General features: G+C 36.9%; 1 protein-coding gene across 4 annotated transcripts in view; it reads left to right on the top strand.

Annotated features, from left to right (window-relative positions):
* The window catches only part of STRN (striatin), a 69,143-nt gene that overhangs the window by 7,914 nt on the left and 39,065 nt on the right, over positions 1 to 22,164 (top strand). For all 4 annotated transcript variants that reach the window (XM_038176736.2, XM_038176735.2, XM_038176734.2 and 1 more), the window contains exons 2-5: positions 4,949 to 5,052; positions 11,464 to 11,537; positions 14,305 to 14,383; positions 16,357 to 16,521. In XM_038176736.2, coding sequence (XP_038032664.2) covers positions 4,949 to 5,052; positions 11,464 to 11,537; positions 14,305 to 14,383; positions 16,357 to 16,521 — 422 coding nt within the window. The remainder of the gene's footprint in view (positions 1 to 4,948; positions 5,053 to 11,463; positions 11,538 to 14,304; positions 14,384 to 16,356; positions 16,522 to 22,164) is intronic.

Genomic DNA, 22,164 nt, shown 5'->3' with positions numbered 1-22,164 from the left:
ATACCTGGTTTTTATCTCCTCTTCTCCCCCTGACTCTTCAGGGCATGCCTGCACCTATTTACAAACAGACTTGCCATGTATCGCTTCCGTGTGGCAACTAATCTGCAATGCTGAGCACACCTGACAGCCTGCAGAATCGTTCTGGCAGATCTTGGCAGACCGGTTAGGATGACTGTTGTAGGCTGATCCATCTGTAAAGCTGTTTCGTTATTCTAGCTATTTACATGTTTTTACAATATTTTCCTCAGAGTGTTTTCCCTCCCTTGCTGTCTATCTCTCAACCTGGTAAGACCTTGTTGTTGAATTAGAGAAGCAGTACGTACACGATTGCATATCTTAATAGCTCTTTGCCAAATGATGGCTGTTGACCTTCAAGTGCCCCAAAACTTGAAGTGCTGCTTATTTTAAAATTTTAAGAGAAATATTTTAAAGAAATGAATGGAAAGTCATTTAGCATGTTTTGAGTCTTAATAATTAAAAAACACAAACATACCCTTTTAACTTAAAATAGCTGTAAAAGTTATAAACAGATAGAAGTTGATAGTAAACATGAGTAATTTGTGTAGTAGCCATAGCATTGTTTCTTTGTAAACATTTTCTGTTCAAGTTGCAATTTTTGTTACTATTTTGCTTTTCTGTAATGTCAGGATGCCAGTCTAAGAAGCTGTGCAGGTATACTTTTTGACATCCTCATCACTGTGGGTGATGATTCCAGAAAGTGTAAATTTCAGCCTACTTTTTAAACATTGATAAACTCCATATGTATTAAGGTGCAGTGTAACTGTTTGATGGTATTTTTGTATTTATAAAACATGTATTAGGAAGGCAACAACTTTAAAAATAATAATGTTTCTAACACTGTGCTAAGTAGCACATTGCCTTACGGTTTTGTCCATTTCACAGTAAAGTGACCTTAGAGCCTTCTGGGGAATTTCTTAAAACAAACACACCTGAGATTCTGTTTTTCCTTTTTTTTTTTTCCTTTTAAACTTAAAAATGAATGTTATTTTTAAAATCCCATGGTGAAGAAATGGAACAGTTAAGATAGTTACAGTACTGTTAACTTAGACCAGATGCTCTTGAAACTTAAAGCTTTTGTTGCAGTTGGTAATACCAAAAACTTTATCTATTAAAGTGGGGTGAAAATGTACTGTACAATAGTAGCTGACACAGACTATCAGACTGTTCCATGTATCGTATTTTTTCCCTTCTTCCCCTCCACCTGACTCTCTTGATTTTAATTTAACAGATTAGCTGTAATACAGCAACTCCTAGCACTTAGGCTGGAATAAACAGGAGGTTGCTGCTGCTGTGATGCTTCAGTGCTGAGCCAGCAGGGCTGGCTGCGTTATAGAGAGCTGTGCCCCACCCATAGGGCAAGAAACAATATGGGGTTTTGCGTGATCCCCCTGGGCAGTTTTAGAGGTTTCTGATGACTAGTTTACAACTTGATGCATTTTATTAGCTAGAAGGTCATTTGTCACAAAACCTGTTTGTTGGGCATGGTTGTGAATTCTTGACATTTTTGGCAAACTTTCCGAGGAGTGGCCAAAGCACAAGTGTAAAACAGGGAGTGTTACAGTTTATGGGGAGTTGAAGCATTCCTCCTTTGCTCTGTAGCTGTCCGGTAGCTCCCACCTGTGGTTCGGCTTGCACCAAAGCTGCGACAACGGGGAGTTGTCTGTGCAGTCCAAATTTGTTTATAAAATTCTGCCATTTACTCTAATTATAAGAAAACTGTAGTTGTGCAGTTCAGTTATACTTTCTCTCATGTCAGCACTCAGACCTCTTACATGTGAACTGTTTGCACAGATACTTGTACAGGTATTGGTTAAACATTTTGATCAAAAATGATAAACCTAGAATTATAACCATTTTATGTAACCATTTTGTGCTACAGACTGAGCAAATACTTCTTGATCTCATCATTTGTCATTTTAGCTATGTAAATTAAGTATTCGTTTATATTACAAATTGTTTCATTTGTGGTATGAACATCTAGGTTCCTCTGCATGTTTTCAGTTAATTGCCAAACATTGTAAAGAAGGAAATATGCTTCTGACATATGGACTGTTCAGTATTATGGTTAATGTAAGATTTTAGTTATTACTTTAATGCTGTCCTCATGTTTGTTACAATTTAACCTTAATATTTTCATCAAGAATTTCTTAACTAGTGACACAAAACTTTCAGCTTACATACATAAAGGATGATTTAAGACCAACCTAATTGTAATTATTCCATACTTCCATAAATGAGGAATAAGGATTGCTAATTCCTGATGAGAAAGACAGGGAAATATTCTCCTTACTTTTTTTTGTGTTATGAATGTGAAATGAAATGAAAGCCAAAGCCTGTGCAGGGCTGGAAAGGCAGCTCATGGGCTGCTGATTCCAGCCTGTTGTTGCTGCTACGTGCTTTTTGAGTAATAGCTGTGAGCTTTTCTTGGAAGCCTAGGAACAAGAAAAGTTGTAAGACATCAGTGACAGCGTTGGTGTATCACTGACAGCAAAAGAGGTTCAAAGAATCAATTAACATTTCTTCCAGCAGCCTTTCTTCATGTGTAGTATGGGTATTACCTACAGAGCGTGCTGGTGGCTCTGAGTAGGTACAGCACAATCCTTTTTTTTCCTGTTGAATTATAAAATGTAGGTACTTCAGCCTCAGAGGTGGTTAGTATCGCTATTTACACTACTTTATGTGCTTGAGAAGCCGCTGGCTCTCAAACGGTTAGTCAGATCACAGAGCCTGGCCTGCCCTATAGCAGAGGCATGCAGTGATGAGCAGCGCTGCTCACTTTTATGTAAAGGAGGTGTGTAGTACAGTATTTTTAAATCAAGTCCAATTATGTCTCTCATCTCAAAGCCGCTCAGAGGCCATGTGTTTCCTCTGCCCGGGCTATTGCTGGTGGAGGCAGCGGCTGATCTCCCTGCTGGGCCTGTGGCGGTGAGGGCCGCGCCATGGCCGTGCTGCTGCAGGGCGGTGGGCCCAGGCGGGCCGGCCTGCAGGGACACGGGCTTCATGCCTGGTATCATGGGGCAATCCTTTTCACTTTGGCTGACTACGCATTTACATTATTTACTTTTTTAATAGCGTTCTTCAATGTTCTCTCGCTTTCTTAGTTGGAACGGTATGTGTTTGTTTCTCCTGGGCCCGTTTGAGTCATGGAGAGCAAAATTATTATCAGGGTGCACAACTCTCTGCATTGTGATCTGGGGGTCTGTACAGTTATTGCAACTGATTGGTATGCACTTTAGGTGTTTCTGCCATTGATAAGCTGGATGGGGCTGAAGTGCTCACTGCACAGTTAAAATGCTCAGTGTAAGAAAATGATGGCTCCCAAGACAGTACCGCAACTTTCCCATCCTGTACAGTGAGCATTAAATTTAATTGCAGCTTTTTGCTCATTCCAGATTGAGTTCCAAGCGAGAAGCTTGGTGCTTTCCTCTCATTCAGCTGAGGCTTTTTGGGAAGCGAAATACATTTTCCCCAGTGAAGATGAAGACTTAATTGGAGAGGAGTCAATGTTTGCCGCGCATCATAACCTGGCTGCTGTAGTTGGTGACTGGTAGCTAGGGCTTCTTCAGGTGCCTGTCATGCTATTTACTGGCTGTGTTTGAGTAACAAAATTACGTCAGCTGGTATCTTATTTTAAAGCAGCTGATCTAGCCGACCACCATCAAGCAAGGTAAAAACCTAAAGTCAAGTAAGTTATTCTTTAGAAGTCTCTTGCTCCATTAATTACAATATCTGGGGACTGCTTTCAAGATTGTGGCAGCTAGGGACACAATATTTGTTTGTTTCTAACAAGCTTTTCCTGAGAGATTGGTGCAGACTGCAGTACCTGTAGAAAACATCAGACTTCTCTATAAAGGGTGGTTGTAGAAATGAAAGATTTACTGGTTTTCGTGTTCAATGGCTGATGGTCTTGACTAGTTGCCTTTTATGCTGTTCATGCTTTTCAGCAAATGCATGGGATGCTTTGAGACTTAGCTGCGGAGGCAGCATCAAAGCTTGTGATACTGAAAACAGTGGGCAGCTGGCAGTACAGGGGGGCTGAAGTGTGAAGTGGAGACTGCCCATAGGTGTTTTTTGTCTAAAGCATACTTCATGAGTTGGGAGAGAACCTGTCTTTTGTAATGGGCTTGATTTAAGCATGAAGTACAAAAGCAGGTAGTTCTGTCTTTATGATTAGGAATGAGTATCTTGTGGTTATCATCACTTTCTATTTAAAGGAGGTTTTTCACAGGCAACTAAATCCCTACTCTGCTGAAAGTCGATAAAGGCTAGATGTCTGTTTTCCAGTTCTATTTACTTCTGTACTTCTCTCCTCTTCTGTCTCACCAAAATACCTTTCTCTGGTTCCCGTTTTTCTCTCTTAATTACAGTACTTCTGGTGATCTTTCTTTAACCTATTTTAGTGTTATAATTAACAGTTGGCACTGTATTACAAACAGGGTTTTATTTTTCTTTTAGTTGAACATGCTGTACTTCATTTCTCTGACTAGTATCATGTATCTAACGTATCTGTAGAACAGTGTACTAATTATATACTACTTCAGATAGTAAGCAGAAATACTTTTCCGTCTTCTACTTATTGTTGGTAAATACTTTCATCTGCTGAAGGTTTTTTTGTATGCTTACTCTATCTGTTCCTTATCCTTGATTGAATGTTTATCCATGAAAGTAAATAAAGCCTGTCAAACAAATTAAAATTGCTTTATTTCTTATCTTTGTATTTTTTTTAGGATCTGTAATGAGCATGCAGTTTAGAAGGCTTATCTATGCAGTGTTTAGTTTAGGCATTAAATGTTTATGAAACACACTAAGCCAACTTCTTTTGAACTGTACAAATCAATTTGAAAGTAACTTGAGGCGGGAGGAAGGATTGAGCTCTGCTGAATGGTTTTGAGGAAACAGTTTCTACATTGAATATTTTCTTTTGCAGGCCCAGATCGCTTTCCTTCAAGGTGAAAGGAAGGGACAAGAAAATCTGAAGAAGGATCTAGTGCGGAGAATCAAAATGCTGGAATATGCACTTAAACAGGAAAGGTACATTGATTTAGTGATGAGTACATGATGAGGAAATTCTGAAGACAGATACTGTTGCCTCTGTGTTTGACCAAGATGAGAGAAATTTATTATATATACAATCAGCTCACAAATTGTTAAATAGTAATATTTACCAATAGTAAATAGCAGTCTAAATGTCTGTCTTCTGGTAACAATAGCTAATATAATATGGTTCCAGAAATATGGGAGGAAAGCCCACAGTTGATGAATAGTTAATTCCTTTTCCTTGGTAAGATTCCACCTAGCTGTATAGATTATACTCCAGAATTAGAATATTCCCTTTTGGTTCAAAGGGCTAGCTTTGTTTATTAATATCTAGTAGCTGAAATCTTGTCTGTCTTAAGTCTTTAGTAACTGTTAGGTTTTGATCTTGCTAAGTTCTTAGACTTTACAATATGATAGACTCTATGGGAATATCTTCTCGTTAATTGTGCAAGGAATGAAGAAGTGTTTGTGTTTACCAACTAATAAAATGTTAGTTTCTTTGTTTATGGGAATTTCAGTGGAAGTCTCTAGTCTGTTTTATACACGTTCCTGTTGCTCTAATCTTTGAAGTAAACAACTTATTTTTATTGTGTTTGGAGAAGTCTTTCTACTCCACTGATTTACTTCAGGGCAGGTTGACTTTTATTTATCATTTTTTTATTTATTATTAAGATGTCTTTTAAAATGCTTTAACTAAAGTGTATGCTTGTGGTACTACTGCAAAGCAATCATTGCTTGTGTACCATTTCCCTATCACATTATTCCTACTTCTCTTTCATGAAATGTTAATAAAATGAACTGTTTTAAATTGCTTGATTTAGCAGAAATATATATGCGCATATACAAGGAATAGATTATTGCTGCTAGATGAAAAAAAAAAAAGGATTCTAATAGTTGTACATCACTGTATTGCATTTAGATTTTCTCATCTTACTTGGGCTCTGTTGGCACACGAGACATGCCTTACACCATCCAGTTTGACTTTTTCCAGTAGTTACCAATTTATTTGCTAGCATGGAGCTGCAACTGTTTTTCTGGATATCAGTAGCCTCAGAGCTTCAGCATACTTGCTTTTGCCTCAGGGAGTTACCAGAGAAACACTAAGGTAGATAGCCTTTTTCGCAGGCCTTCTTATGGCACTGATCTTATATCAAATAGCATAGAAAAATGACAAATTTCTGCATAATGGAGATAGTAGTTTATAGCCATGGAAAGTCTATTTGAAGCATCATTATTAAGATTGGAGTCACTTTAAAAGAAGATAGAGAGAGAACAGAGTATGTTCTTGTACAGATAAAGTTATGCTCTAAGGAATAATATTCAGTAAGATTTCTCGTATTTCAAAACTAAGGGAGGTATCCTGGTTACAAAGGTATTTCTCTAATACTTCAAGCTCATAATGCAGGTAAATTAGTAATTTATCCAAAATGATCAGACTAAATAAATATATTTCTGTGCACTATCAAAGAAGCTTTGTAAGAGTTAATATTTTTAATTTCCATATCTGTAATGAAAACGTCTACCAATTGCATCCAGTAAGAGCCAACTAAATTAATTAGGCATTTAAATCCTAATGCAGCGTTCACTGTCGGAATTAGGAAAAATTCCCAGTGGTCTCTTGTTGGAAGTTTTTACATGCATATCTTGTATTTTTTTTTTTTTTTTCCTGCAGTATGTGTTATTAGCCTCGGCTGCTTAGGTCAGTAAACTACATGGGCAGCTGATCTGATCGAGTTTGATGGTTTCTTTATGGGAGTGAAATAGTTCTCAAAGTAAATGTGATGTTTGTGAATGGTGTGTGCTGGAACAGCTATTTATAACAGTTTGTGGTTTTAAACAGTAGTATTGTTTGCCAGTTACTGAAGAAATGGTCTTGTATTTCTGCTGGAAATGTCTTCCAGCAAGTGTTCTTGCTTGATACTTGAAGGAATGGCAACACATGGAGCTTGGAAGCACTACTCTCTTTCCCAACACTTCCCTAAATCAGCTATTGGCCTGGTCAGCCAGTAGTTAGTTCATATGCTGGCTGTTGCCACTGGGAACTCAGGGCTGAAAAATTAGGTCCTATGAGGTAGAAAGAAAACATTTCTGGTCAAGTTATAACAAGGGTGGTGCAGGTGGGAGGGGGCAGGGAGACATCCCTGCGTTCTTCCACTTCTGCTATGGCCTTGCAGTGTACCAAAGCCTTCCTCGATAGGTCAAATAAACAGGTTATTAGTAAAGGGACAGAATGTGAAACTGTGACCCAAAGTAGTATGTGCTTGCAGCGTCCTCAGAGCAAGAAATAGTTGACGCTGGTTTTCTCACGTACATGCTTTTATGAGCTGCTATTTTGTAGAGTGGGTCTTCAGCATTTCTTTTTCCTTTTTTTTTCTAAGCTAATTATAAATAATAAGCTTTGGAAGCAGTGTCATTGTTCTCTATTTCATGGCACTTGCATAATTTTATAGCAGGGAAGGTAGAAAGTGGTGTTTGCATAAGGATTATGACGCTTTTTTCTGACAAATCTAATTTTAATATTCAGTCATTATCTCAGTAATTGTGAGATTACCTTTCCATTGTCTGTATATGAAGCCAAGTTATTTCTGCTGAAAAGTCTTAATACACTAAGGAGAAGAGAACTTAGTAGATAATTAGTAGTTAAGCAGTACCACCTTTTCAACAGCAGTTCTGGTGTAGTTTTGCCAACATCCAGTAGATTGCAGTGCAAGGCGATTCATACTCGAGGGTTACTTTTTATTACTATATTAATAGTTGCTCCACCACCAATGAATTGCATTATTTTCTCTGGATTTTCAGGAGCTAACCAAAATGTAGTACGTTTGGTTGCTCTATTTCTCTCAAGTACACGTCTAATTTAATAGTCTAGTCTAGGTCATTTCCTGTCTTAACATATTCCAACCAAACAACTCGACTCTTGAGCCATGTCTCTAGAAACACTTGATTTAATTTTATGTTGTTCTCTGCACTGGTGTGTCTGATCGGAGTAAGGCTGGCGCCCTCTCCCCTGGGTAGAACATCTTGCAGTGCTGTTCCTGGCAGTCTTTCTTGTTTATGTCTCTTGGTTTGGCGGCGACTCCTAGATCTTCTGAGGATGTTTTGGCAGGCTCCCTCAGCACAGCTGGATCAGATGCTGCAGGTCTGGCGACAGATATTTCCAAGAAACAGTGGCCTTTATTGATTGGAATCAAACTTTTCTGTGTGAAGCATTCAGAAAAGTTTCATTGCTTTCAGTTTTAGGAAATTTAGAAGGATGAAAGCTTTTAGCGTTTTCCTGAGCAGCTCTTCCAGTGTTGTTGCAGCAACATTGAATGTCTCGAAGCACTGTTCATGTAATGGAAACACAGTTTAAAGATACCACCACTACTGCTACTAATAAATTACTTGTACAACAAAGTGAAAAAGGCAGAGCAATTGTAATACTTATCTTCCTTGTAAAGTAGTTTTTCAGCTCTGAAATAGGATTCTTCCAAACAACTTGCAAGGCTAGTTTTCAGATGGAAAATGACACCTGTAAAATTGTGCCCTTAAGGTAGTTATTTTCAAGTAATTTTCCAGTCTCTGCATACTGTTAATAATGCAGATGTAATTTTCAGAAATTGATGTTAAACTACCAAAGTTGATCAAGTTTCAGATAATAAGGCTTGTCTTTGTGATTGATCTCTCCACTTGCCCTAAACCCACAAAGCCACCTCCTTGTTTTTGACAAGGTGATAGAAAGGGTGGAGGAACTTTGATTTTTCTGTACACTGCTTTATAGAAGAAATGTGTTCAATTTCCTTTGTGGTAACAGCATCTCACTGCTGTGATATGTGAACTAGAGATCAAAGTGAACTGTTGAGGGCCAATTTCAAGCAGATAGTAACTGGAATATGTAATTTCTGAGGAAATGGAGAAAATAAGTGTGACAGGTGGGCAGGAGACACTTGGTTACTGTAGGATTAGATAAATATAAACATGCTAAGGGAGTAACCATATTAAGAATGTGTATAGACTAGAATTAGTTTCTTTCATGAGAAGATGCTTACCGTTTGGTTTCAGTATGTGAAACTGAATGGTCAAGACTGTTCCTTGCAGATTGAGCCTGAATCCTTATGCTCAGCTCTTTCCTTAATATACTTCAGAAGGAAGAAGATTGTCTTTCATACTTCTGACATTGTCAGCTATACAGTAAAGATGCTACTAATTAGAACAGAATTAGTGTAGATTTTCTCCTCCTCTCAATGCACTGTTAGCTATTTATCTCTTTTTCTCTCCTCTAAACCAGAAGTTGACAGTTGCTGAAGATGGGTTCACCAGGCCATGTACTCTGACATGGTATTCGTATTTCTGATTCATATCTGACTGGTGTCTTGCTCAGCTACCCGAATTTATGCTAATCCATTCTAGTTAATTCAGGTTTGAGTTCGGCGTTGGATTTTCTGTCACTTCATGTAGGCAAAGGTCTATAGCTTTTTGTTTTTAACCTTCTCAATAAATCTAGAAATAAGGATTGCTTTTTGGGATAGGCAATTAAAGAGCTGACAGTGTTTGTCAGCTTTTTTTCATATCTGTATTTCTACTTTTCTGTGCCTCTTTTGCCCAAAGTTAAATCTTTTGAAAGATGAAGTCTTAGTCCAGCTTAGTAGTAAAATAAATTTAAGGGCCTATGGCATATAAGACCATGTGATCTAGGCTATCCTCTTGTAGTAAGAAATAATAATAAAGGCTTTAAAAAGCATGCATTATGAGGAGGGAAAAAAAAAAAGAAAACTGAAAAAAAAACTACCATTAATAGATTAGAATGTGGATGAATACTCTCACTTTGCTGAACTGATTTTATAGTGCACTGAATGAGGGGGGAAATTTTCAATAAGAAGGCACAAAACATTACTCTGGGCATTTGGAATTAAATGTTTATTATAATGAGAAAGCAGCTGGATCAGTAGGGAATTTGTTCTGTCAATACTTAGGTTAAAGAACTACTAAGCATTGCTAGCTACTCTCAGCATTGTTTTATTAGAAGTAATGAGTTTGCTTGATGGAATAGGAAAAGGCAAAAGGAAACAAAAGAATAACGTACTGAGGATGCCCGAGAAGCAATCAAGAGGCAGAGGTAACTTGAAAGCTGTCTCCAGGCCCCCTTGATATTATTGTTCTAGCTTAGTGGCACTTGCCTTATGCAATCGTGACGTGTCGCACCCATTCATTTTTGTAAAAACAATTTTTAAGTGGGAGTGTTCCCTTGTGAGTTGTGGAGGCAGTGAAGCCTGTTTTCCTGTTCGTTTATACGAGGGTCTGTTCTTTCTCCCTTTTTGTCTTCAGTAGCCTGTGTCTTGCCTTCTTACACCCAGCTCGCTGCATTTGCATTGGAGCTGTGCCTGTGTGTGTGCCAGTCAGTTATCCTGCTGCCGCCAGGCTGAATGTCGAGTACTGCCTCAGATCTCTCGTGTCTTGCATTGAGGGTGCTGCTTCTCTACACGATTAGGAATGTCTACAAAACTTTATAGGGTTTTGGAGTCTTTTAAAGCTTTCATATTTGGCCAAAACCAATCATAGAGACTGAAGTTACTATGAGCGTGAGATGAGGGGGAGCAGACAGTGAGGCTCTCTTTGCCTCACTTTTTCTCTTCGTTACTGTGTTAAGACTTGATCTACTCTGATGAATCTTTAATAACTTATATGTACATTTGTAATGGTGTACTACTGTTGCATTATTTTCTCTGTTTATAAGTCTATAGAGGCTGGTTCTGTGTGATGAAGCTTTTTCAGTCATAATGCTTTTTTTCTTTTACTTCTATCTAGTCTTACTATCATATAGCATGCTTTGTGGGGTTTATTACAATAGGCCTTCTGTAGGCTAAGTATTTCTGGAAGAGAAGTCTCCATTTTTAACTCAGTCGAGTGTCAGTTCTAGCAGCTGTATGACAAATTGGTGAAGCTGCTGGGCTGCCATCAGCACTAGACTTCAGCAGTGGTATAGAGTCGTCCTTAGTGAGGAGAGCTTGAAGAAAGGTAAAAAAGGGTTGCTTAATTGAGGTGACAGTGAAATATGAAGTGATGTGGGTAGTAAAAATGTTTCATAGTTTAATGATAGTTTTAAGGGGGGGGGGAAAAAAAAGAAGAGTAGAGGTAGGAGAAGCAAGCATATTGCCAAAAGGAAGTAAAACCATTCTGTACAACCAAATACCTGTTGATCTGTTTTATTAGTATTTGCTTTGCAAATACCTGTAAATCCTGGAAAAAATAATTAGGCAAAATTGCACATCTGAAGTCCTGCTGAAATTACTTGTTTTGTACATACCCTAGAAAGAAGGAGTGACTTTCGTAGTGAGGACAGGTGGCATTTATGTATTTATCCATACTCTTTAAATGTGCTAATAGTTTCTTTTTTTTTTTCTTTTTTTTTTTTTTTTTTTTTTTCAGGGCTAAATATCACAAATTGAAATATGGCACAGAATTGAATCAGGGAGATATGAAGCCACCAAACTATGATTCTGGTAAGACTTTATGAAGAATGAGTTCATTACTGACATAAAAGCTCAGCTATGGTTTGTGCAAATGCTGAAATGATGGTGTTGATGAAATATGCCACTTAGTTGAGTCAGTGGGAATAGACATAATTAATGAAGATTGTATTTTACTCATGTAAAATTAAAAATATGTTAATGCTCTAAAAGAGTCTCAAATGAGTTCAAAAAAAAAATGCAAACCCAGCAGACTGCTTCTGAAGAGAATAATTCATCTCCTCCTAAGTAATGTGCATGGATATTTTGGAACAGAGAGTTACTAGATTTATAGCTATAGAATCCTTTTATTTTTGAATAATTCTTCTGAATAAAAAGTTAATAGCAAAGGATGTGAACTATGTGGTACATAATTTGTATGAAAATATGTATTAGACATAAGTGAGAGTTTGACAATGGCACTCAGCTTGAGGAATTCAGAATTGCAATTATTTCCTTTTTCCCTGTTCCTATCTACCCTTAGTTTCCCTGGGGGGAAGGGTATGAGGATTATACCTTTAGTATGTTGTAGGTCAGGAGCTTGAGAGGAGAAGTAATAGGTAGCTATTTTTGCATCTCAGGCTCCTGATGCTTCTACTACAACAACCAGAATCACCTGTATATAAAGGAAGAATATATAGTCTGCAGACTTCAGCTCTGTCATTTGGGTTGTCTAAGGGCTGGCATGTTTTACTGTCATGGTTAACTCTTACCTCATGGGATTCAGAAGATTATTTTTTGGGGGGAAAAAAAATGCAAACACCATCAAAAAAACAACCACCACCAAAAAATCCTGCACCAGCTGATGATGAAATTTTACACCACCCTTTTCCTGACCAAAATACAATGAAGTTTTTGAGAAGTTCTATTTCATATTATTATCCAGGTCATTTCCTTAACTGAAGGAATTGTTTAATTTGGTGTTGCTCAAGTGGAAGACTCCAATCTATATCTGGCCCACTAGAAAACCTTGTCCTGATCACACCAGCATCCTAGATATATGATAGCTTCTACAGATCTCGTTTTTGTAGTTTCTCAGGATGGAGCTATAGCATGTTGCTCTAACAACTGTTGGAGTTGTCTTGGATAGATCTTTTTTTTTTTTTCCTTCCCCCATCCTGCCAGTCAGGGTAAAAATACAGAAGTGTTTCTAGCAGTTTTTCCAAATGCATCCCAGTTGGTTGTTTACTCTGTGATCTCTTGGAAACCCAGTAAGACAGTTTAGATGTAAGAGTTGGATCTGATTTTTTTTAATATCTTTTTTACTTCTCATGAGATCTGCTGTTACTTTCTTGTTATACAAGTCCCTTCATTATCATCTATGAACTGCTGTTACTGCTAGCAGTCATCATTTCTGAGACGTAAGAAAAAGAGAACTCTTGACTGAGGATGTATTTAACCTTCAGAAGGAAGGTTTTTCACTTTCAAAATTGATTTTCAGGCAAATTTATCTCAGTTGTGTGTTAACTCTTGCATAGAGTGAGCTTGTGTATTGAGTCAAGCTGTGCTCAGTTGTTCTTAGAAGGTCTATGTGCAATTGATGATTTGCCATGGTTGCCATCAAATGGGTTTGTGAATTTAATATAGATAAAATTCTTACGGTTCCCCTTGCATGTGAATTCTGATTAATCTTTGATAGCTTCTTCAGTAGAGGTTTTGGTTTTTGTTTTCTTGTTTGTTTTGTTTGGTTTTGAATTCAGTTATTTAAAGGAGAATGACTTCTCAGTGAGGACAGTAACCTTCCTGTATCACATACTCATTTATTCATAGGATTATACCAGGTTTTTCTGGTTCTTAATTTTTGTTTATGTAAGAAGACTGTTCATCCTTCAGTGTTTGGATCACAAGGCCTTCTAGTTTTATAGAGTTTTATCTATTATCTTTTGTAGATAATAAACCAAAGTCTTTTATCTTGGGAAGCAAACATGTATGCTTATTTGTCTCCTGGGGGGAGGGGAAAAAATACCATGGTGTAGTATGAAGCTATATATGCAATAAATGTGTAGCTGCTGGTTGCCAGCATTCAGGTAGGTTTCTCACCAGAACAGCCACGTAATTTTTTTGTGGATTTTCCCAGAGTACTACTGTTTGCATTCAGATTTGTGGTTATGGAAAACGTGGTGGAAATTTTTTCATCAGCTTTTCAAGTTAAAAAATAAACAAATACTGCTGTTTTTATTTTTTCCTCCCTCAAAGCTAATACAAACACAGTTGAATTTAAAGTTGATGCGAATAGGTCTGATGGATCCAAAAATAAGGAAACTGGTTGACCAAAAATTGTAAATAGATATAATTGTACGTGACGCTGTTCAAGTACTTGTACAGTTGTACTTGACATTGTTTGCAGTTAAGTGTTTGTATTTAAACTTAATTATGAGTGCGCACACACACACATATATATACACACACTAGAAGGCTAATGCAAATATGGGACTCCAAATTGTTTGTATGATTGTCCCCTTAATGAAAAAGGGACTCTTGGATGTGAAAGAGACTGAAAGGCACTAATGACTAGTGGAACTTGGGCTCCTGCAGTAAGATGTACTTGACAATCTTTGTTACGTGTAGGTAGTACGAGAATCACTTGCTACATGCATTTTTTAATCTTGATTGATTTTTTGACAGTTGAAGTTTTTATTTTGTTATTCAACCGTTCCTAATAATCTTAACACAAATCACATTTGCCTTCACAAGTGGATGGACATATTTTTTAGAAGTAGGACAAAGGAAAAATTGCTTATAAATAAATAATCTTTTCCAGATGAAGGGAACGAAACAGAGATTCAGCCACAACAAAACAGTCAGCTAATATGGAAACAAGGACGACAACTGCTAAGACAGTAAGTATAGAGAGAAGAACTTGAATAATGAATACAAGGGAAAGTATCTGGTAATGAAATGTGATGATGGTGGTATTTGATTTTTCTGTTAGATTTTCTTTGAAGAAAAGTTAGTGTGATGAAGTTCATTCAGATTCTGCCCTACTTTTCCTAGGCTTTTGAAAAAAAATTAGTATTTCAGAACTTCAGGTGAGAAGCCTTGTCATCAGACAATCTCATTTGCTTTTACTGAGTATAATAAAACAATCTGTTCGGAAGAACAGCAGGTCATGACACTTTACAATTCTTTTTGCAATTACAAAATAAAACAATTCTTTTTGCAGCTACGTAAAGTAATAATAACTTGGTTTGGAGAGGGATAACTTTTGTTTTAGTCTACTCTGTGCAAAAAACACTAAGAAGGTTAGACTAGAAGCTTTCTAATTCTCAGTTCATCTTAATGAAGCAAATGTCTAATATAAATAAATTTTTGAATTTTGCTCATAATGAGTTATGCAGTTCCATGGTACTTGGTCATATTTCTGGTTGTTTTTTGTTTGTTTGTTTGTTTTGCTTTTGTCTTAGTTACAGCACTTGGTTTAAATTGAAAAGATCTCTTCAAGGCCTGTCATCAAGATCTCCTTATGTCTGTTTTTCCATGCATTAGCCTCATTCACTATGATGATAGCTAGATTCTGTGGCCTTCTAATCAGCTAGCAAAATTTTGATATCCAGTTCTGTTTTTGTGTTACAGAAGATAAGTGAGAGGGGAGGGAGACAGTAAGGACAGTCTGGGCTTTATTGGAAAAGACCTATTTCCAAGGAGTTATACAAAAATTAAATTATCCAGTTTGTCAGTTGGATGGCTTTTACTTCCTTTTCTTTTTCAAGAACCCATTTATTTGCATGTAAGTTGAATAAATGTAAATAAAGTAGTCTTGCGTTGGATCAGTGATTTGAAGGCAAGTCATTCCCTCCCAGTGTAATTCATGAGTAAGTTACACGCTGCTGAATAAAGAGTTTGTATTACTGACAGACTCTATTTTGCATAGGTGACTCATTTGATTTTGATATAGTCATCAGTCAGTATTTTGCTGCAAATGTGTTTATGTAAAGAATATTGTTAAATAATCAGATGAGGATGTTCTTGCTAGAAAAGTGCATATCCCTGATTTGTGACAGCTTTTATTGTGAACTAGTATTTCTACTCTTCAGGGTTATCCAGAATATTGATCATTTAATCTGTTCAATGTTTCTGAGAAGGTAGTAACTTCCTTTTTCTAGAGGAAGGGACAGAGACCGATTATTTGGTGTTCCAGATGCATTACTGTATGCAAAGGTACAACTTCATATTGATGAAAGAGGCAACTTTAGACCTTAAGGTTTTCATACAAGCAAAACCAACCCAAATATGCGAGACAAATTAATAGTTTGCAGATTCTGAAGAATGAGAAAATGGCAAGGCAAAGATTTTATCAAACATAGTACGTTATAAATAACAGGTTTTAGTAGTAGCTATAGCTACAGAATTTGGTTTTATTCCCTCTGTTTTCTAGGCTTCTAGTAATGCCTGGGGAAGGAACATATCTGACACGTCTTGTAAGGCTTCATATGTGTTTTCCATGTGTTGAAGAATAAAATGGCTATATTGTACATGCAACTGTGGTGATTTTTATAAGCCAGTTGTAAATATTTTAATTGAAAGTGCTTTTCCATGCATTTTAGTAAATGAATGAATAACGTATTGTATAACCTCTGACTGCTAGGCTCTTTGATTATTTCCCCCTTCCCCCCCCGCCTCAGTGACTGTAGAGGCTGGTACTGCAAGAGGCGATCCCTCTGCAGCTGGTACAGGATGATTTATAAGCATGTTTCATTAGCACAGCACCATACATTGCTAAGCTATGAGGTTGAAAATGAGTTTAGGGAGAAGTTTTCATTTACTGTTTTGAGTAAGATATGCGTGAAAAATTAGCATGAGTTCTGTCCTACAGGTATCTGCAAGAAGTGGGCTACACCGACACGATATTGGATGTGAAGTCAAAACAAGTACGAGCTTTACTGGGACTTTCAAGTGATGCTTCAGAGAAGGAAAACAGAAATCAAGAACCAATGGTAAATGGTACAGAGGGCCAGATTAAAGAAAACACGATGATTGGGTGAGTATCACGAAAATGTTCTTTCTGCATAAATGTGATTAATGGTATAGAACAGATTTTTGTTTACTGAGATTTTTAGACGTTTTTCTAATTGGACATTAGCGTAATTTAACTACTTTTATTACATAAAGCAGTAAGTACGGGAACAACTTTTAAGATATGCAGCTTTAAAAGCAGCATGTTTGTTTTTTTTACCAGTTGCATGGCAGCACAAAGGCAAATCAAGACATTTGATATGTGATTAGAGGTCAATATTGTTTCAAGTTAACAGCTTATTTGGATTGTTGGAAACTTAAAATATCTTACAGGCTTTGTTTTTTCTGGTGTATGCTGACTTTGACATGATAATCAATATGAGATACAGGATTTTTTTTGGTAGGATCTGAAAAGCAGATTCTCGTGTTGTATTCTGATTTCTATAAATCCATGGTTTTCCCTGAGTGGATAGACATGTGCAAATGTGACTGAAGTATAAGATATTTATTTATCTTTTTTTTTTTTAATATTTCGTAACACTGTGAGAAGTCAGTAAAGGAGTGTAAAAAACTTGTTGTCTTTGCTTTTGTTTTTAAGTGATGCTGAAAACATAAAAGCCATTATTCCATTTTCTTGCATTTTCTATGCAAAGAGGTTTTTGCTTTTGCAAAGTCAAAGAAAACCAAAACTTAATTGTAGAGGCATTAGGAAAGAAATCTGTTCTTGTTTAAAGTACTGTAGCTACAAAACTTAAGGAAAATGATGCAGAATTGTTTGTCTGAACAATACATGAGGTTACTATTCCAGTGGTTCATGCTGTGATCAACAAGCACAGCTTTCCTTGAAGAATCTGCTTCTTTTTTCATTTTCTGTGCTAATGTGGCAATATTGAAGACCTTATCTTATGGTCTAATACTGTCAATATTACACGTTTTGTCTTTTAAAAAGCATTTGTAAAATTTCATTGGGCCCAGCAGATAGCTCTTGCAATTTAGGCCAATGAGTTATGTAAGGGCAGGAGTTCATTGTTACGTAATTAAATTTTATGCTGTGAGGTGGAAAATCTGAGTGTATGAGAAAACTCACAAGATACTGAAATACATTGTGCTGCTACACAGTTGACAAGCCATGTCATTTATGTGCGACAGCTTTGTTTTTGAAGAACAGGAAGTGCTTGATAGATGACAACAACAATTTTAGTTTGGTTTCTGGTGAAGGAGTTGCTTCTTTTCAGGGTAATGGGTAAACCGAGCTCCCCTTCTTATACTTGAAAGTTTACTGAAATCTGTTTTCTCCTTGAAACAGATGGATATTTATAAGGTAATTATTTGATAGAGGAAATGGTTGGACAGTGGTTCTTAATATAGCAATTAATAATACAGTTGTGTTTCTTTCCTATGTATTTCCTTTCTGGATAGGTTTATTTTAGGTCTATCAGTTTTAACACTTGTAGTATACCCTCTAGCTGTGGATACTCACTGATGCAGGAAAAACATGTTTTCAAGTTCAAGACTGTTTAGGTGTGCACAGTCGAAGAAACTGCTTTCATCTCACTTGTAAAGCATAACGTGGAAGACTGTATGAGAAGGATTAGGGGAGCATTTTGATGTATGATGTGAGACTCGACTCCAGGGTTTTCCAGTGGAAGACTCTTCAAGAGATCTTGTCCAATAAAGCCATGTCAGTCTTCATGGGTCATTTTGAATTTGTGGATTTCAGCTGAAATCTTTCTTACTGAAAGGAAAAAGTTGAGATTTTACCAAAATCCCTTGGTGAATCTCAGTATAAGGCTAGCTCTCAATGCTGCAATTCTTCTGGGTATTTCAAGTGTGCTTTCTGAACATCTCTTTTAATTTTCCATGCAGGAGGTGTTCGTGACTTTCTTCCTGACTGAGACTGTCTGTTACTTAACTGCTATCTCATCTTGTGCTATTAGATTCTGTAATATGTTATACTTCACTCTTCCTGTGGTGTGTGACACCGTTAATCTCTTCCCAGCTGCATTGTCACTTACCTCAGAAATTTCAAAATGCAGCTTTATGGCAGATTGGAAATCTGAAAGGAGATGAGGTGTTGCTCTCAGCTCATACTTACCCATTACCAGCCTCTTCTATTATCACCATTCCTTTAAAATATACAAACCAGTTTATTTCTGAAGAGGATTGGTATTGAATAGGTCACTGAGATCTATAAGGCATGCAGTTCTGGTACCTGATCCCAACTGGAATTCTTAATGAGCGTTCAAAAACTTGGTTTAACATTTTTCAATCCGTTTACCAGACCTGGGAAAAAATGAGGTGGCTCATCTTCGTTCTGGCTCACAGTTGAGGTACGAGCACTCTAAAGCAACTTCACTGCTAGGCTATGTAACAGGATGGAGAAAAGATTGACAGTTCTTTTAGAAGCTTCTTGTTATTCCTGGTGCGCAGGAAAAGTGAGAAGAGGATTGGGGTCACAGTGAGCCTGTAAAGTTGGAAGGAGTGCAGCGAACAAGTGCCATGTCATAGTGGTAGAAGAGGAAAAAGTTACAGTGAGAGATCAGAAGACCAAGGAAAAAAAGAACAAACGCAAAACCTTAACCCCTAAAAGTAGAAGGCCATGCATGTGTTTGCCAGGACCACAGGACATTGGGACAGTTGCAAAGTAAAATGCAGATGGAAGACAGGCAGTGGCTGTATGGGTACAGTGAAATACTTCACGGGAGAAAGCTTTCCTGTCACCACAGAACACAGAAGTATTACTGAAGTCAATGGAGTTTGGCAAATTTTGTGGTTAAAAACTTTTAATGGACATTGATATCAAATACCTGCTAGCAAGTCTGAGGCTAAGGGTCAACCTGAAGATGTTTGAGTTGTCTTTGAAGAACAGAGTGCTGGACAAAATGTAATGCATGACAATTAATCTGGTCTAACAAGAAATATCTGTGTCAAAGCAATAAAATAAAGCTCACAGAACATTGCTGACTTGTTTGGTCTTGGAAGAAAAGGGTTTTTGAACTCAGCTAAGAATGCAGATTTTTAAGTCTGTTTTTTTTAAAAATTGTTTACATGGGAGGAAGAATGTGAGAAGCAGAGTACAGGGAATGAAGAAAGAGTTTGTGGATGAGAAACAAAGACAAATCAGTAAGACTTTGGAAAAAGCGTGGGTGAATGTGATGAAGATAATGTACTGTAGAAAGGAAAAGAGCACAATGAAGAACGGAAGAAAAAATGGATATAGTAATATGTTACACGAACAGGAAAATGGGAGACACGTTAGATGTAAATGTTCTTGAAGATTTCTCCATATAGCAGCGTAAGTTGCAGAAAGAACAGATTGGCTAAACGGCTTTCTGTGCAACTGAACGTTCATTTGATAAATTCCATAGAAAGTAAAAAATGATGTTTGATGTTTTCATGCTGCCATATGGTTACCACTTTGGGGGAAGGAGAGGAGATAACAGAAACGAGGAAACAAACTTTCCTTTATGTCATGACTGTCATTTATTGGTAATCAACCAATACTTTCTCAGTGAAATGAAAGTAGTAGAGAACAAGACACAGATCTGTACTGAAAGAAATTCCAACTGAAGAATGAGAGAGACTTGCTTCTCTACACTGCTACACTGTCAGATTATAGCGTGTTTTTTTTCATAAGCCCTCCAAGGTATGCATGGTGTTTGCTGCTGTTCTTCAGCCTCCTTCAGGAATATCTCTGATCTACTGCTGTACTTCTGACAATTAGATGCACCCACAGTTTAATTATTTTTTTTTTTAAACATCTTTGACTGCTGAAAGGGTAAGCCCTGGTGTTTTTCCTTTGGCTCCAGGGATGTGTGAAATGTATACTCAGTGGTGGGTAGGGAGGATACTCCTCTTGCTCTCAACTCCCCACTTCTACGAATTTTCATGAGTCAAGTCTGTTGTACCAGAACTTGTGTACCTATGTCAACAGCCAGAGTTCAGACACTCAGTGACTCAGTGCTCTCAAATCAACAGTAAGCTGAGCCTTTTTATGGCAGAGGCTTTTGAGAATGTTTGGAGTATAACATGGGTGCTGTTTACTTCAGTATGGTTAAGCTTACAGTAGTTACTGCAGTGAAAATACTTAGGAAAATAATCTTGATTTACAGTAGACAATATGTAACTTGAATTCTGTTAATTTTAATTTATTTATTTTAGTTGCCATCTGGTCATACCCCTGAGCTTAATGTTGAGTATCTGAAAGTGTTGGGGCTACATTAGAGAACTATTCCCACCTCTTTTTTTCTTCTTTCGGTATAATGATGAAATAATTGCTGTTGTCTGAAAGTCTTTTAAAACCTTTTCAATTTCTCTTCTTATTGTTAAGTGAAGTAGCCTCAGTTTGCGTGTGTACTAGCTGCTACATCTGTGGGCAAATATTTGTATTCTTACATTACCTATTTATTTGCTAACATACAGATCCTCATGAAAACTTTAGCACTCAAGACATCATGTGGATTTTGAATGCACCCTGGAAGATTTTGGTTCCATAAATGAAATGTTGTTATGATAACCTGAGATAGATATAGTCCTGTTTCCACTTATTTCATGGAATTTAAAAGGGCATCTGTTTTCAGTTTCTTCAAATCAGCTCACTTGCATTACAAAAGATAAGTACCACTTGGCATGATTGGACTCAAAAATAATTACTAAAATAATAACTTCATAATAATGGTTGAAATTCTTAACACCTGCAGTGAGAGGAACGGGTGCTTTCCCTCCAGCAAACTGAGATATAAAGGAAAGCTGCCTGCAAGCATCACATGTAACCTTGAAAACATGAGAGTATTTAAGTATCTTTGGTTCACTTATTACCTCATTTTTAATAGCTTTATCTTATTGACTGAAACCTAAACAGTCAGATTAGTTTACCTTCTTGAAGGTGTGTGTTTGACTACTGCTTGATATGAATGGAAGGAAATATAATGAAGGAATAGAACTGGAAAGAAACAAAGGTATACCAAGCATATGCTTGTATATATGTACATGTGCATGTGTGTATATATAAGAATGATATAGATAAATTATCTGAATTTTTGTTAAGAGTTAGACAATTAGAGCTATATTTAAATATTCAATGGAAACTTTTAAGTGAAGGATTCAGGCTTATTTCTCTCTGAAACTGATCTGTTCTTTTTTGAACTTAATTGAACTGCATATGGCTTCTGATGTCTATGCTTTGCTGGAGCAAAAAGGCATCATAGTAACACATCTGAGAGCAGATCCAAAGACCTTTTCAAAGATTAAGATTAAACATTTTGAAGATCTTATATTTCTAATGTACAACAAATCATTCCATCTGAGGCTTCAGGAAATAAATATCTTTCTGTACCAGAAGGCGTTGAATAACTCTTGCATCTCTAAATCCTATTAACACTGACACATGTAATGAAATTGCTGCTTATTGGCTGATGACTGTTGTGTGTTAACTCGCTTATAAAATGGTTTATTTGGGAAAAGATCTTTGCATTTAACTACCTGAGGTAACACCTGTCATAAAAAAAAATAAAAATAAAAATAGTATACCAGGAAGAAATACTGAATAATATATGTATATCCAAAATCAATTTGCCTTCTTCCCTTTACTGATGTTTTTTCCCCATTTTTCCCATTCATACTTGCCCCCATCTTGCAGTGACCTAACAGGCATTTCAGAGATACCTGG

The sequence above is a fragment of the Anas platyrhynchos genome, chromosome 3, assembly GCF_047663525.1.
Source record: "Anas platyrhynchos isolate ZD024472 breed Pekin duck chromosome 3, IASCAAS_PekinDuck_T2T, whole genome shotgun sequence".
NCBI classification, from domain to species: domain Eukaryota; kingdom Metazoa; phylum Chordata; class Aves; order Anseriformes; family Anatidae; genus Anas; species Anas platyrhynchos.
This window is presented reverse-complemented; position numbering and strand designations above follow the sequence as displayed.